General features: G+C 40.5%; 2 protein-coding genes across 5 annotated transcripts; both read right to left on the bottom strand.

Moving 5' to 3' along the window:
• Positions 1-3,518: 3,518 nt before the first annotated feature.
• Positions 3,519-7,419, bottom strand: LOC143470012 (platelet glycoprotein 4-like). Its single transcript, XM_076967845.1, has 14 exons — positions 7,076-7,419; positions 6,443-6,615; positions 6,116-6,266; positions 5,785-6,015; positions 5,618-5,715; positions 5,486-5,535; positions 5,348-5,417; positions 5,037-5,221; positions 4,713-4,834; positions 4,537-4,610; positions 4,370-4,465; positions 4,028-4,184; positions 3,828-3,909; positions 3,519-3,743 (listed from the first exon to the last, which is right to left on the bottom strand). Exons 1-14 carry the CDS (start codon positions 7,205-7,207, stop codon positions 3,670-3,672), a joined length of 1,695 nt encoding a protein of 564 aa, XP_076823960.1. The 5' UTR covers positions 7,208-7,419; the 3' UTR covers positions 3,519-3,669.
• Positions 7,420-8,160: 741 nt separating this feature from the next.
• LOC143470011 (lysosomal alpha-mannosidase-like) lies at positions 8,161-16,650 on the bottom strand. Of its 4 annotated transcripts, none has more exons than XM_076967840.1 (24): positions 16,515-16,650; positions 15,859-15,961; positions 15,321-15,494; positions 14,119-14,312; positions 13,888-14,020; positions 13,573-13,718; positions 12,990-13,106; positions 12,581-12,775; positions 11,957-12,032; positions 11,743-11,835; positions 11,348-11,463; positions 11,129-11,251; positions 10,954-11,064; positions 10,661-10,744; positions 10,428-10,569; positions 10,229-10,308; positions 10,105-10,161; positions 9,940-10,037; positions 9,737-9,808; positions 9,496-9,664; positions 9,207-9,428; positions 8,965-9,111; positions 8,737-8,851; positions 8,161-8,452 (listed from the first exon to the last, which is right to left on the bottom strand). In XM_076967840.1, exons 1-24 carry the CDS (start codon positions 16,593-16,595, stop codon positions 8,328-8,330), a joined length of 2,973 nt encoding a protein of 990 aa, XP_076823955.1. In that variant the 5' UTR covers positions 16,596-16,650; the 3' UTR covers positions 8,161-8,327. The 4 variants fall into 4 exon arrangements, with proteins under 4 accessions (XP_076823955.1, XP_076823956.1, XP_076823957.1 ...); XM_076967841.1 differs by lacking the exon at positions 15,321-15,494 and adding an exon at positions 14,544-14,717; XM_076967842.1 differs by lacking the exons at positions 15,321-15,494; positions 15,859-15,961; positions 16,515-16,650 and adding an exon at positions 14,544-15,279.
• Positions 16,651-17,045: the final 395 nt, after the last annotated feature.

Raw genomic sequence — 17,045 nt, 5'->3', positions numbered from 1 at the left:
TATTTGACACAGTTTAAAAATTGTCCAAGCTCTAAAATATACTGTATACAGGTGCATTCTTCTTCCGCAATCCTGGCTTTCATAAACTGTCTGAGCAAAGATTCGAGAACCCTCCTTATAATAGCGGCCAGTTCACCATCTGGGAAATAGCGAAGCGCTTTATCGCTCGTATCAATGAAGAGAAAAACCGTGGCCAAAGACACAAAGAACAGTGGCAGAAGGAAAACGTAGATGGCGGCGACGTGCTGAGCCAACGATGTCCCATTGCTAGAGTGCCTCGTTCAATTATCCTGGCTAAATGCCTCGAACGCAAGAGGGTCTGAAGTTCGCTAAGACCGGCTTCTACGCCTAAAGCTAACTTTGAGATAGGCCCTGTATCTTTTCCTCGACTCGTAGCGTAAAATCGCGCTCTTTCCGCTGTAGTAGTTCTTCTGTCTAAGACTCTAATCCAAACTAGACTTTGGTAAACACACGCGCGTCGTCATCGAGCTTAGCACGTGTCTTGTGGCGAAGGGGCTTTCTCCAAACTCTTAGGCTGACAAGTTAGGAGTGTTACGCCTGACCAGCTGTACTAGAATGATACACGCGATACAGCGAGTTGATCAAAACAACTTTGTATCGAATACGCGACACAACCAATGTCCATGTCATCTGCACAATCACTTGTGACATTTTTTCACTCGAATTAACAATTACGTCGTCATAATAGCTGCCGTAAACCATATGTTGATGTTTTGTTGAAACATGACCTGCAAAATTTGTGCATATGGCGCATCAAAAATGATTTGTTGACTTTATTTACCAGAAGAACTCGGTTTATTTGCTTATATCTTGGCTTTAAAAATAAACTCGCTATGTATAGCTTTAACAATATTAGCACAGCCCCGTATTTACAAACAATATGGTCACTTGAATTTGTTTCAAGCGCGGTCGGATATCCTGTCGCTTTGTTTTTCGTAGTTTGTTGATAAAACAATAGCTTGTGTAATACCATGGCAACCAGAGGCATGTAACGCAGTGTGGTCTGATATAAATAAGTCGTTAGATTTTTATTCTAGCACCTGCTGCCCTGACCAGTGAGGCGTGACAGGCAGCAATGACGTTTATCAAAAGAATGACGTCAACATGATTCAACGCTCATTAAATTTTACTGGAAGTGGAAACAAAAAGCTTGTCTCTTTGAAACTGAGCTCACATCCAACCACAGCCGACACTATTTGTCTGCTGGAAATCGACAGTTTCGGTCCAATTCTGAAACAATCGCTGTGCGAATGGTCTCGTTAAAAAAGTTTGCGTCATGAAGTTTGAAGCGATCAAGGAACGTAATTAGGGACTTTCCCAGTTTTGTTACTCGCGCTTGTGACTTTTTTGGGAGATCGTAATATTTACCCAAAGCTCAGCAAAGTAATTAAGTCGCGCGAAAATAATTATGACGCAGTTTAAATGAAAGAGAAGATTTACGTAAATTGACGTAAATCGATAAAGGCTTTTACTGTAATTTAAAAGCTTGGATTATACGTATGTAGGTTAATTTGTTGACGCTACGATGTAATCTCATTGACTGATATTATTGAAACATGGCCAGCGGTTGCTTTGCCTGAAATAAGGCGCCGCGTAAAACAACCAATTGCACCATTTATTCGTGGAACACCTGGCTCAGTATGACGTCATAAGTATTGTGTAGCTGGTCAAAAATTTCTTGTTTATCAGCTGCTTGTGTTCAGAGTTAAGGGTGACGCGTATGCGGTTGTCATACCAACGCTACACGCATGCGCGGTTTCATTTTAATTTGGCACAAATTTGCGTTTGTATGAGTGTGCTGTGTGATTCCATACAGGCATGCGTGAACGCCATTATAACTACATGAGTTTTGATTCTTAGAATGTGTTGCGTTTCTGTAAAATGTGACGATCCGTTAAGCTCCTTAAACTACTGTACAGTACCTAAGTATATCAGGTGACTCTTCCATCTCACCATGTCGGACAATAAGCTTTTATTACGTAACAATGCAATTGTTCACTCTGTGTGTTGCTAAAACCAGCAGCCAGTTAAAAGCGTGTCTTGCCCGAAGGAGTGATTTTTGTGGAATTAGCGAGTTTAAAGACCGAAGGTGCGTCTTAGTAAGAAGGTGCGTTTGCTGTGATCCCAGTTGCCTTAGTTTCGTGATGCAGCGATATAGACTTTGTAAAACTAGAGATTACCAGAGTTTCTAGGAATGTAAATGCAGAATACCAGAGCCTATATCAAGAACAATGTTTGTTAATTAATGAAATAATCAATTTATTTCAATAGAATATGACCTTGGAATAATATGTTACCTTAATATAAACGAAACGCTATTATACTCAAATCAATCGCTTCACTAACCTACTGCTTGCTATGCATCACGACTTGCCATTATGACGCACATGCGTCGTTATGCGGTCATAATACAGGACATTGGTGCAAGAAATAGAATGATAAGCTGCTGTGATGATGATGGCGATGCTTTATTGTGAAAAATAACGTCATCTAATACCAAAGAGCAATATTTTATAACTAAATAAACCCGCTAATAAATTGTAAATGTAACTCAAGTGTAAGAAGTTGAATTGTAAAAAGTTCTGCTGATGCCGAAAGCCGACCCCTTACAACGAATATGTAAGTTCTTATATTTCGGCTTCTGTGTATTGCCCAGGGCGTAGTTATTGAAAGGCAAAGTTACAACTGGATTTGTATGAAGGTAGGTTTTATACTTTGAGTCTATGAAATTTTAGATGTGTATTTTATTTGTTTTTAAGGGATTTTTGCTAAAATTTCTGCTCTGTGTTAAATGCGTTCTCTTGAACCAAAAGTTCTCAAAATTTACTTTCGCTTTTGATAAAAAGAATTTTCCGAACTGCACAAAAAAGTGAAATTATTTTGCATTCTTTCAATTTTTGTGAAACTTTGCCGGTGTCTTTTGAACTCTTCCCCACATGGTGGCGAGATCGTCACGTTTGATGCATCTCTGAGCAGGTGGAGTCTTACTTAAACAGCAGCTGATAAACCGCTGGTAATTTTCTAGATTAATTATTTGTCGCGATAGTTGAAATATACTGTTTGGCCAAACTTAGTTTGAGACGGTTTGAAAAAACAACAGATCCATGAAGATTCTGGGTCTAACAGTGAACAGCCAGTTGCAATGTCAAGCGATTTATCGATTTTGAACCAACGTTGGTTTCAAGGCCGTAACCTGAAATCAATGAAAATTTCGCCTGTGCTTTGGAATAAGCGTCTGTAAACGATTTTTGTGATAATAATGTTGCCCGGTTGGCGATATTCAACTCAACTTGGATTGATTATGACCACATAAGTTGCTTCGTAGTTTAAATATCCGGAAGCCACAATCCATTTTATAAAGGACAGTTTGTGTCAATGGCTTTAACTATACGACGGTGAAACTGGGCTGGAATTTCATGCGCATAGATTGACGTCATATTTATCACTTTGTTAACTTTGGAATCGCCAGAACTGGAATCTCGCCAACAACAACGTCATCGAATATACAAAATCTTTATTTTCGCGTCAAAATTTGTACAAAGCGACAAAAAGGGGGTGGCACGGTGGCTGCATGACACGTGTTGAATAGATGTGGTTGCAGATGGTGTTCCCGTATATTATTGTTCGTAGCAGTTTCTAGGAGTTTGTTCACATTTTCTCCTGAATCAGTTCCGACGTTGAAGCGGCCGAAACGAATCGAGCGTCGTGCCCGTTTTCATAAACTAAAACAAATTGAAATTCACTTCGTCTATACTCTGTAGTCTATATAATTTAAGTGGGTTTGTTTAATGCAGCATGGGCGTTACCTGGCGGATTTTTATTCTCCTGACTGAAGACGTCGTTGTCGCTAGAACTAAAGCGAGTCACGGTCGGCGGTTTGTTGTCAATCTGCATGAGAGAAACATGAGTCAGCAATTCTTAACTTCCTCAAATATTCTTGCGTCATAGAAAAACTTAAATTTAAAACAATGGCCGCATTAAATACGTCACGAACTGCTATTATTACCTCATAAACATTTGCATGAGCATTTGCTTCATCAATCTTCTTCTGCTTGTAGCGGAAGAAGAGGAAGTAGAAGATGGGAGCCAGGAACATGATTGCTCCCACGATGCAGAAGACAATCTGAAGAATGGAAACAACCTCCTTCGGAACAACAAGCAACCTGGGAGGCGGAAATATGACGTAAGTGTGACGTAATGTTGGAAATTTTGACTACGTTAGCAGATTATGATGATGTAACTTGATCAACCTGCAATTGTTTGTACCAAGCCAATGCAGGTTTTAACGCATGACTGGTTTAGTTAAAACCTTTCTTTATTACGTCATACAAGTGAAGTTTTTACTCACCCATATAACAAGTCGGCGTCTGATTGGCCAACGATCGCGCTTTCGTTCAACCAGACAATCGGGAACGCGATTTTACCCTCAATCTTGCTCAGAACACTGGAAAGAAAATTGTGGTTAAAATAGGTCTGTGGCTTTCAGCTTATAAGCTTGCGGGAGTCTCGTCTTACTCGATATGTCTGTTGTGTATCAGGAGGATGTTTATCTGCAATCTTTTCGCAGCCTGGATGGCTGTCCCTGTGTTCTGAGGAAGTACAAAGTATATTTAAGACGTCACTATTTACCTTAAGTTACAACGCTTTGATGCGACACAATTTTACGGGCGCCATAGAAATCATATACTTACGGGTTCGTAGTACAGCGTCGCTTCGTGTTCCTCTTTGTTAGGCGGGGAAATCCCTCTGCTTTGGTTGAAGTAGAAACCATCCCCGTACAAGAAGTGGGGGGAGCTGATGAGGACCGGCGCCCCTGTGACGAGCAAAGACTTTACTGACGATTACTAGACTCTGAAGTATGACTTTGAAATGCATTTTCTGTTTAAGTTGTGGCAAAGCAATTGTTTCTCAATGAAACTAACAAACTGAAAGTCCCAAAATTTATCTAATTCAAAAATAGGCGCCGAGTATTGTTAAAAGAAACAGTTGATTTAGTATCGATTGAGGGAAATTACCTGCCATGCATGCTTCAATGAGAAGGCCGCCATCATGGTGACAAAGTTCATCGTCTGGGTCAGGACAGTAGCAGAAATTATCCGGGTTTTTATCGGGGCACTGGAAAACCTCCGGGGGCACAACGTACTTGTAGGCGGGGATCTTTTTAATCGTCTCCTCTTTCTCAAACACAGAATATAGAGACCTTTGGCAAAATTTCGAAATTGTTTGTTCATTCTCTCCAAGGTATTGAGCTTTCTCATATCTCCCGTCATGGGCCACCCACCTACCGATATATATGTATAGACCACGCCTCCTATACTACATGTACCTGCACACGTCATCCACGAAGAAATAGATTTTTCGGTCTGGCGTCAGAAACGGCGGAGTTGTCGTTCCATCTGTAAAGCAGTTGACTGATTTATATACGTCATTGCATACGTCATCAAACCATTACGTCATCACGTACCTGTTCCATTCAACATGTTGCACTCGGTCGAGTTCCAGTAATCTAATTTCCTGCATGTGACAGAATCTTGAGTTATAAGACGTCAAACAGCAAAAACTAGACACGTCATAGTGACGTCATACAGCGACATACGTCATGCTCTTGTAGCTGGTGATGACGTTTATGAGATCCGGTCGATTCTTCTTTCCGGTGTATACCGTGTAGTCGAACCATCCAGCAGAATTATTGGACTATAACGAATAGAAACATTTATGACGTCACAAAGCAGAAAATTCAATGTGAGTGGGGAAGGGGCTTACGGTCGAGAAAAGTCCGAAAGTTTCTGGAATTGTGACGTTCAACCCCGCGAAAAGTTCGACGACTTCTGTATAAAGGGGGTCGTAGAAGCCGAACAATATATCTTGGGCCGTGTGCGTGAAAAGGAGCTCGGTGCCCGCGTTGTTGTACAGTTCGTTTATTTGTCTGTAGATCGGACGACTTGGCGTCCTGCCAACCTTCTCCAGTTGATATTCCAGAATTCGAACCAAGCTCTGCAAAGAAATCCAATCGTTTCAAAACATTCCCATATACATGCTTGATTGCAACACACGTTAAAATTTGCTCAATTTTAAATTACGACGTCATAATTACCGCCGCCACTATGTTCAAAGTGGTGATTTGATCGTCGAGTGACCCCGTCGACCCCTCGGGGTCCCAGACGTAGGTGGTCGTTTGTCGAAAGAAGACTTGTTCCGGGTCAGTCCCCTCCAAGAAATCGATGTTGTCCTTCTTCAAGTATTCTCTGTTGCAGTTTCAACTTTTTATTGATTTGGTTGGTTTTTACCATATTTTGTTGCTGCTGTAGGAATCAGTTATTTCTTGACACCACAAGGAACTCAAAGCTACACCTCGGCACCGCTAGGGCCTTGAGAAACTTGGTATGAAATTTTATCAGTGGCACTGAATCTCTTTGCTAACCTGAACCTATAAGGGCCGAGCTCTTTCAGGACAGGGGGTACATAGTTGCCTTTTTTCTGCCCCAGGAACTCTTCCGCGTTTGTGACGTTATAGAAGTAATAGCTCATGTACGCTGGTGACGTCACCACGCTCCACGCTTCGTACATTGTGTTCCCTTCTTCGATTTGCCCCTCCTGTGATATAATATTTCTATGTGAACACCTCTCGCTACAATTGAAAGTGGAAGATCTCTTTCCAACTTTGTCTCTTTCCCATTTTGGAAGAAGAGGAGACAAATGCTTTAACATACTCTTATCGATGCATATAATAAGTAAACAAGCGTTAATAAATAATTTACATCAATATCTTTAACTGCACACAATAGAAACTGCGGGTGTATAATTTTGCATTTTGCTGGACCACCTAATTAGTTGCTAAAAATAAAATCTGAGTTTTGCTGATCTGCCAAGCTTTAACGGTCGATGTGACGTCATAAAGCAGCACACAATGTTTATTGTTTAAACATTTGTTGTGTACACAGAAGTCGTCCGATGCAAATCGGGTAACGTCGGGTCAAAGAAATTTTTAAATAAAAAATAAATTTGTTTTAGATTTTTGTCAAAATCGTTTTTAAAGTTTTTGTCAAAATCTCACCTGAACTATGATTTGGTCGAAAATTTCGTCAAAGACAACGACCGCGATTCCGCCGATGATGACCAAGATGGCGCCGATAACCACGAGCGCGATTGTACAACATTTCTGGTTGCAACATTTTCCCTTCCCCATCTCTGCGGCAGCTTTATGACTTATAATTCCGGATGTGACGTATTGTCAAGGTTAACTTGGTGGGACGACGCTTTTTTGAATATTCTGTCTTTCGCTGTCCGAGTAAATTTCAGGAAATTTTTCGTGACGTAAAACTTTTTAATCAGAATTGCAGAATATGATTTTGGTTAAGAATATTTAGACAATTTTCCTGTTTCTGAATTAAATTCAAACAAAATTTAATTTTTCTACAAAATACTGAAAATCAAGTTTCGATTTAGCTAAAGAATCTGTCAAAAATATTTCTAAAACTTGGTCGCTTCCATTCTAGTACTACAGCTTTCACTTCAGAAAAATGACAAAAAATATTGAACGTTCAACGAAGTCTCTTGCTATGCAATTTCTCGGACCATTGCGGGTTAGTTACAGACAATGTTTGCTCAACTTAACATCAGATAAACGCACAACGCCGATCATCATTTTAATGCTTTAAGAAGTGCAAGGGTTCCAATCTGCTGTTGACAGTTTTGCACAAACTTGCAACTGTCTGACCTTCCCACACAGACAACCTCCCCTCAGTTAATTGTCCATCTTATGTAAATCACAACACAGGTGGAATGTCACCAGGATACTGAACCCAGGTCACAATGGATCACTGTTTGGTAATAAACCAGCATGGTGACCGAAGATAACCCCAACCCCCCGTGTTTTTGATTTTTTTGCTAAAACAATGATTAACCAGAAAATTGTCGTACACACAAAGTAATTCATTAACATGTTTGAAGGCTGGGGGTGGGCGGGACATGTTTGCGCTGAAAGATTTATCCCTTGCCTCACTGGTCAAGTCAAACAGTTCCAGTAACACGGTGGCACTTTCTCAGAACCTGCTCAATCTATTTTCTTCATTGGCCGAAATCTGAGGCGTTGCTTATTTTCCATTTCTATGGTTTCTTGCTGATAATGACACGTGTAAATTTTTGCTTGGGAGATTTTTTTATTCGCTTCACGTCATAATGCTTCACGCTCTGTTGATCGGGAAAACGTCATAGTTCCAAGAAAAAAATCATAGAACAAGATAAGGAATAAATCACAGAATGAATTCTTGGCTATTGCAACGATGGGATAATTATATTCGGCGGATTCACTTCATCAGAAAAGTGCGGATCTGCATAGGCTGCAATGTGACGTCAAAATTGTCACCGAGAGAAGTCTGGAAGTCATTTGTGACATCATAATAAGGTCGTTCGAAATTGTAAACTCGATTTTCTGTAAAATTGTAATAAAAAAACAAAAACAAATAGCAAGTTTAATCACGTGGATAAATGTTAGCGTCGTTAATTTTACGATGAGTTGACGAAGCTTTAAATTTTTTAACCACTAACCACGGACTAGAAATTAAAGCACAAAAAGTTTAACAATAAAAAACATAAATTTCAATTTTATGGCCGCTCATAAATCAACTCATTACGACTGTCTGAACAGGTTGCCTGGTCGACTGCAAACCTGGTTATTTGAAAAAAGTTCAGTGTACTGTGACGTAATAAATATACCTCTTTTAGTTCTTTCGCTTAACTTCCATTGAAGTCGAGTGACGTCATCCTTTTTAGCATTGGCGCCGAGCCAAAGTTCTTCGACTGAAGTAGGTTGAAAGTTTTTGAAGAGATTCTTCACAAATAATAATTAACAGTTAGAAATGGCACACAGCGTACCCCATAGCGGTACCTTGCGGCACAAAGACTTCAATCGGACGTTCAAACGAATGATATGAAATAGCACACCTTCAATGAAACAGTGACCGGTTTTGACAGCTCCGCGTCATCGCTTTTTGTGAACTGATGTTCCAGTCGAATGAGCACGCCATCCGGGGTCGTTGCTAGGGTCAAAAGGTGAACGTTGTCAGGCAAGGGCGCCACCAACCAGGAACCCTGAATTTTAAAATTAAAAAAATGATTTTTCTTTCAATGCGTAAAATTAATGACGACAAATTTTTATGACGTAGCATCCTACAGCTGTCACTCACACTGCCCATGGTGTTTGTGTCGCTCGTCACATTCTGGAAGGCGACCAATGGACTCATGAAAATCTCCTCGGCAAGCAATCTGTGCTGACGTTGCGATGACGTAATGGTATCCAGTAGCAACCAGTGTTTTCCCCTAACAATAAGTCCGTCGCCGAACTGTCCGGTTTCGTTGAGCGGTTCTCCCACCCCCTTGCCGTCCTCTCCGAGCAGTCTACGGTGCACCTGGCCATAGACACATCATTGCGACACCATCTGTGGACCAGCGCTGGTCCGAACACCAACCACTCACCATCAGCTCCAAAGAACCATTCTTCAGACTAGCGCCACCTTGCGATCTGTCAGTGAGCACGGTCAGCTGGTGTTTCGAATCCTTGATGTAGATCCTGGAGTTGACTGGATAGTAATTGCCGGCGACTGGCTCCGATTGGTTCAGGTTCCATGTTGGCCGGTAGTTGTACCTGGATGCAATGTTAGGTGCTTAGGACGCGCTAGGAGCAAGGCCGTGTATGGTGTGACAGCTTGGGACTTACTTTCGTTCCAAAACCTCGCGTCCATTCGCATCGGTGTAAACGTAACCATTGGTAACCATGGGAGTGTCGTATCTTGTGCATAGAAGTAGAACATGTTAGATGCACTACCGCTGTATACCACGTCCAGCTATAGCCAGAGCCACAATATTCGCAAATTCATCTTCACAGAAACAAACTGAGTTCACAAACGCGCGACTACCGACCTTGAAATAATCTCCTTCCCCCATTTATCATCGACAGGAATTGGTCCAACTGTCCATTCAACTTCGACGAACTTCTTCCCCTTGTACAGCCTCACAACCTGCAATTGAATCCAAATTAAATCACAAGAAGACACTGGATGTGGGACCGGTTTAAACTATCATCACCTGGTAGGCCCAGTCGCTAAACTTCTGATAAACCTCTTGCACCAGTGGGTTATCGCTCTGTTGGAGACAATCGAAATGACTATTATGACGTATCGGTTAGAAAACAATTAACTTTTGTATTCACCTGAACTAGTTTTACTTCTGCCTTCCCGTCAGCTGATACATGGAATGGAGTGCTCGAGTTGGGCCGGAACACATAAGCACCTGGGCATACAAGGAACCCTTTCAGTTACCGTGGCCGCCTTGATGCCTTGTTTAAGGCGTCTGACTTCTGACATGAAGAATTTTTAATTTTGTTACGCATTGACAGGATCATGAATCACCTGATTGCTGGTTGCTGGCGCTATTTCCCAGACTTGCATTGTACCACAGAAGTTGCTGAGAAATCATAGTCTCGATCTGACTGGCAGAATTGACGACAGTTTTCATGAGACCGGAGTTGCCGTCGAAAACAACTTTGTAAAACTAAAGAAAACAATAAAAATCAATTTGCATGAACCATCTCTACAGCGTATTGTAATGTGGCATCACAGTAGCCTATGACGTCATCACTGACCTCATTGCTGATAGTGATGTCACCTTTGGTTTTGCTTATTGGATTCTTCTTTAAAAAGTTTGTGGAAACACTGCGCTTTGTTACCTGGCAACAAGAAATATCAACAGTCAGTCAATGAGAGCAGATACAAGTGACTTTGATTCATGATATCACAAGCAGTGGTACATGATGATGTAATCGGTAGTCGTCGTCATATTTTTGCAACATTACTACCAAGATGCGAGGACTATTCTAATTTTGAGTTGCCGCAGATCATAAGTTGAAAAGAACCACGTTAATTAGCCGGCACCCACCTTGTACTGCTGGTACCCGAGGGCAGGCACGGTCGCCAGGAAGAGAAGTTCGGATGCTGCATTTCCTCGATTCCTTCTCACTGATGTTGTTGCCTCGGTAACCGGAACAAGCTGACAACCACAATAATGACGTCACAATCAGTAATTCAATCTCCATGTTTGTTGTCATAGTAACCTCTGATGCCACACTGTTTCCAGTTGCCATGTCAACCACATCGAATGAAGCGGAACCATCGACAGGAATTCTCAGATATCTTGAAATTTCTCGACCGATTGGATTGTAGGCGATTACTGTGAACTGCAATGTGATTGGTTGATTTGAAATTTAACAAAACAATTTAAAACAGACAATTTGGTCTTCAACATTTTAAACAGAACTGTTGGTGTTTTCCACCTGTTGCATGTTCTGTGTGTAGTTGCACAGAGTCACGTTGAGATAGTCACAGAATGTTAACTGACTCGCTGATCCGGAAATAACTTCACTGATGACTGACTTGCAACTTTCCCGACCTAAACATAAGACACGGTGTCAGCTACTGTGAGTCTGGAAGCACGGTATCAGAACCTTCATCCTCGGACTGAGAAAATGATTTGCGCGCCTCAAACTCGGGGAAGGTCCCTCATCATTTGTTAACTCACAAGTACCCATTTGCATATGTTTGTTAATAGACAAAATTTTATTCGTCTTTTCGACTTTTACAATCTTCAAAATTTCCTGCCATTACCAGTGATCAACCAATGTAGCAATCACCAAGCAAACATGAGCCAGGACAAGGTGAAAGAACTCACCAATATACAATCTCTTTGCATAGTCGTTGGCCACATGTTGCTTGCTGGTGCCTGACACTGCGTCATGATGTTGGGCGACGCCCATGGCAGCTTCTGTTGTTAGAAGAAAATATGATGTCAATGGCTAGGATACGATGTTAAGTGTGGTAAATATTTGCGGCTCATAGTGTTAGTATTTATGGCAAAGTTAAACTGAAATTAGCCACGAACTAACTCAATACTGCAGATGTTCTTGATAAAGTGTTCTGGTGGTTCTTGAAGTACGACGACGCTTCCACTTGGTTGCAAACCTAACATACATAGAACAATGCATTATGTTAGACCAGGCATGCACAACTCAAAACAGTACACGGGCCGTTTTAGCGAAAAAATATTTTTCGCGGGCCGCGTGCTAACGTTGTTGTAACTAACGTGTAGCCTACTTTATATAATGTGACCGATTAACCGTTGAATAAGAGATATCGTTGAGAAGATGGTTACTGTCAAGAGACGGTTGCCTCTCGCACTACAGTATCTAGTTGTTTTTAACGCTTAGCGGCGGTAAAGCATCGGATTCGTTGATTATGTAACTGTAACCGTGGAGAAAATGCCTGAATGAGCGAAATCACGGAATATCTCGCGGGCCGCATGAAAAGGTTTCGCGGGCCGCATGCGGCCCGCGGGCCGTATGTTGTGCATGCCTGTGTTAGACCAATGCAAGCAAATCATTTCCTGTTGTTATTTTCACATTGCGTCCAGCCTGGTAGCTTCTGTGTTAAGATTTGCCTGTCATAAACTTCCTCATAAAACATTTACTGCACGAAGTAAACAGAAGTCACGAGACCTACAATGTTGTCACCTGCAGGAATTTGTTGCTTTCTCGGGTGTACGCCTTCAGGCCGGGTCTGCTTGTGAAGTAGCCGGTCCAGAAGCTGTGAGGTCTTTCTGCGTATGGGAAGAAATCGTCCGTTTTGACTGTCCACTCTTTGTCAGCCTGGTTTAAGGCATACAAGTAGCACGATGGAGTTGAATAAAACACGGTGACATTCTTCTTCTACAAAATAACAGCCAAAGAGCTTGTGAGGAGATATTTTTGCGCAAAGTTTAGCATCAATATCTGTATAACCTGATCATTTAAGCAGAACTGGGAAAATGTTTTTTCATTGATTTTAAACATTCTGAATTGTTATTTATATTTTAATAATGTTTGCATTGGTCTCTTAAAGCCTGATACTGCAAAACTGTTAAGTGAAAGTATAAACACTTACAGCAGCGTTAACATATTTTATTAGTTTGTCCAAGTTTTTAAACCACATGATAGCGTTTTCGTATTGGAAGTCAGAACCCATCGTCATCATAATGTGGTTTGTCTTGAAGTGTTTTGCCTGAAACATTAAAATTTATGTGGAAACCTTTGAAAAAACATTAAAATACATAAATGTTGTAATCTGAAAACTAACATACTCAAAAATTTAATCCCGTAAAAGCAAATGTACACATCGGTATAACACAAACACGCTCTGCGCTTACGGCATTGTTATGACATTATGTGTTTTGTAATAAAACAAATATGACAAAGTTGCAAGCTTGTCTTTGCAAGCCCAGGCAACATGTGACATAGGAAAATGCTGATGTTAAAAATTCACAAGCGGTCTGCATTATTGACATTGTGACAACACTAAAAGCATTGTTTCAACCCACTGCTGCAGTGAGCAAACAAGCGATGAGTTGCGCCAATAGTTCACTGAGGAGATTTGAAAACCTCACACAAATCAAAATAGAAGCATTTTGATGCAAAGCAAATGGTAAGACCACAATGTGGTAAATTGCGTTAAATTTGCAGTGAATGACCTGACGGCGCGCTGCATCGACGAAGAAGTTGACTTTATCTTTGACGTTGAACTCCTCCAGGGAGTTGTCATCCATGATTGGCTCGTCTGAGCAGTAAGTATCGAAGCAAAATCCACTCGGAGGACCGTATCCGTTTTCATTTACACCTGGATGAAAAGATGTCTGTGAGTTTACCATCCGCTATGAGATGACCTGGTAATGTAAACTACTATGCATGTGCAGTGTCTGCAGTAGTCACCTTATGCATACCTAACTTTTTGAAAACAATATATGTGAATTGGACGCATGTTTGATTGAAAAATGGTTTTGGCCAACCTGTGAAAAGATCCGCGTTGGGAGAATCCAAACTCTCACTCCCCCTCCATATCTCCTCCATTTTCAATTCTTTCTCTCGCAGCTGTTTGTCTTCAAAATCTAATCTTCCGAAGAAGAGGCCGTCAAAACCCATCTACGGAAATCAAAAGATTGAAGACAGGGAACACACGCATTTGATGACGCCATGTTATTCTATACGTATTTTTCCTGGTACGATGACCCCCATCGCACCTGTGCAAAGAGAGATGCTTGCTCCCTCGAGTGTCCGAATGGGTCAATTTGCCATGCCACTCGAGGGCATGCACATGGACCAAAGGTGTGATTGAGAAAAGTCATTCCGAGGGTCATCTGGTCTATGATGGCGTTGTAGTGGGTCGCGGCTTCATCGTTCATGCACCACCCACCCAGGATGAACTCAAGCCGACCTGTGGGGTTCAAGTAGGGTCATTACACAAAGTATTGTGGAAACTTATCTCTTAATTTCTAATTGCCAGTTCTTGATATATGTCCCGTCAAAAAAGAATTAATAAAAAACAGTGGAAAGAAAAAAAGAACAAGACAAATCTATATTTGATTGTGAAGGCACCATGTATGAAGAAATAGAAGCAAGATGGACTACCATATATGGTTGAAAGCACAAGCACCTCACATCTTACCAGTGCTCACCAAATCCGCTACATTTCCTTTCATTTCGGCACTTTGCTCATCATACCAGCGTTTAAAAAATGCGATTTCAACGTAAATAAACCGACGGGTGGGATTTTCTAGCAACTGTCGTATTGTCGTGTCGATGATATATTGGACCGCTGCGTGTTGTACCTTTTGGTATGCTTTGATTGGCGAAGAGTTGATTGCGTAGTTTGTTGTTGGTAGCCATTAAAAATTACAATGAACCACAGTTGCAATCAAATTTCATGTGATTTTGAACAGAGATTTTGGCAATTACAAATTAAGAAAAACATTTGCAAAAACAAAAAACAAGATATACATAAAGGTTTCAAATTTTCAATATGAATACACTAAATACAGCCCCTTAATTACTATTATGTCATGTAATAACTTTGTAAAACTTTATTTTTGCATGAAATACTGCCCCAGTGCACAGGCAGCCAGTTGCCCAAGAAGCTTCAATCAAACCAAACAAAAAATTTTTTTATTGCAATCAACAAAAATTTTATTTTTGTCAGAAATTTCTGTATATTTTGCGTGATTTGTCAAACGTGATGTCAATTACGGTTTTTCTTTGCACACATGATATATTTCAACCACACGATTTCCTTGATTCGTGTAAATCACATAGATTGTTCAAATAAACAACATAAAGAAATATTTTCTGTCAAAATTATTGCAAACATAAAGAGATTGCGAAAAGTTGAGCAACTGGCTGTTGTAATATCGCTTTGTGATAAATAATAGTTCAAAGTTGATTGGACCTTCATCAACAAGCATTTTAACTTGAGATTTCACATGATCCGACTGTTCGAGCCACCATCGAGCGAAAAATGCCATTTCAACGTAAATGAAACGACGATTCGGATCGAGTAAAAGTTGGGAGACGACCGAATCGAGGATGTATTGCACACCAGCCTGTACTATCTTCTGATTGGCTGAAACAATGGCCTGTTAATATCTACAGCAATGGTTAAAGAAAACCAAACATTTGCACAATTTAAAGCTCACACACACATTTAAACAAGTCTTGATGTCGTTGAAAATTGGGACTTAAATGAGATTGACAAGACCTGAGCTAAGTCTAAGAACCAAACAACAGCTGATGTTGAAGCAGGCAAATATATTTATGATAAAATTCGAATCAAAAAAAAATTGGCAACAACAATATGAGATAATGTGCATGATATAATACCCACTCATAAATATGATATAATACCCATGACATGATATAATACCCACACACTTCATGTACAAAAAAAATTTACACTGAAACAGTGAAGCAAACACATTTAACTTTACCTCCATAGTAATACTGGTCAACGGTCTTGAGCCATCCCACATCGTCGTGTGTGTGCGGCACGAGATGTACATTGAGGCTGTTTTCATCGCCAAGGTTACAAGTCTGCAAGAGTTTAACAATTTGTCAAAGAAACAAACAAACTGGAACAAAGTTGGAATTATTCATAGAAATGTCATCAACTGCGCACAAATTCTTATTCGGAGGGTTCAATGTTTTCATTTAGGCCTTTATATTCCATGTTTTGTGCAAAATGTGAAAAGTAGTTGAAAAGGTGGAAATAAATCTTTCCTAAATTAAAGAATCCTGCAAACTTAATGCTGTGATATATCGTATTTTATTGCATTTCAATCATTTGTTAAACTTTTAAAACAACATGGATTTACACATCATTGTGCAGCGCACAGTGGAAGCGTGGCAACTGTATGCAATAAATTCGTCAGCGTGCACGCTGGCTGTTTCATTCTTACGCCGATTTATATTAAACAAACAAATAAAATCTGGTTGTTTGAACGCCAATTTATAATAATTAAACAAAGAATCAAGGCTTCAGTGAACGCCAATGATGCCATCACGGCAAAATTTGTGACTTTGCACACACGATTTCTCGTCGAAAACTGCCGTACTTTCCAGTCGGGTGTAAACCCATAGCATATACCTGGTATCCGCAGTTGGCTCCGGCACAAGCAAGCCTGGCTGAGAACAGTAACAGCAGAGGAAGGACAAATGCTTTAAACATACTTATGAAATTTCTTCTATTGTTATAAAAAAAATGCAATCTGGCAATCTGTGCTGCTCACAACTTTGTGTGCTTGTTGAAGCGCGCAAATTAAAACCCGACAGAAATAAGTCAAGTATTTTTTGCCAACAACCTTCCCTTCCACTCTCCATTCTTTAATAATGTGCAAACACAATTGACTGCTCGTTTCTGTTCTATACAGCCATAGCATAACACAGCTGTTACAGCATTAACCCTGCTCTGGTACCATGGGGTCAACATGACCCCAGCTTTATTCGATAGGTTATATATATTCCAAACGGTGACATCTTGTTAATTACTCTCGCCTCCAATTTTCTTTATAGGTTCTTATTTACTGTTTCAACTCACACAGCTTTGTTCCATTGTTGCGTTTATTAGAAGTTTTTATTTTTGCTTCCAAATCGTTCATCATTCCTCAAGGTAAGCGTA

This window comes from Clavelina lepadiformis, chromosome 9, assembly GCF_947623445.1.
Source record: "Clavelina lepadiformis chromosome 9, kaClaLepa1.1, whole genome shotgun sequence".
NCBI lineage: Eukaryota > Metazoa > Chordata > Ascidiacea > Aplousobranchia > Clavelinidae > Clavelina > Clavelina lepadiformis.
Note: the sequence above shows the minus strand (reverse complement) of the source record. Positions and strands in the feature narration are given on the sequence as shown.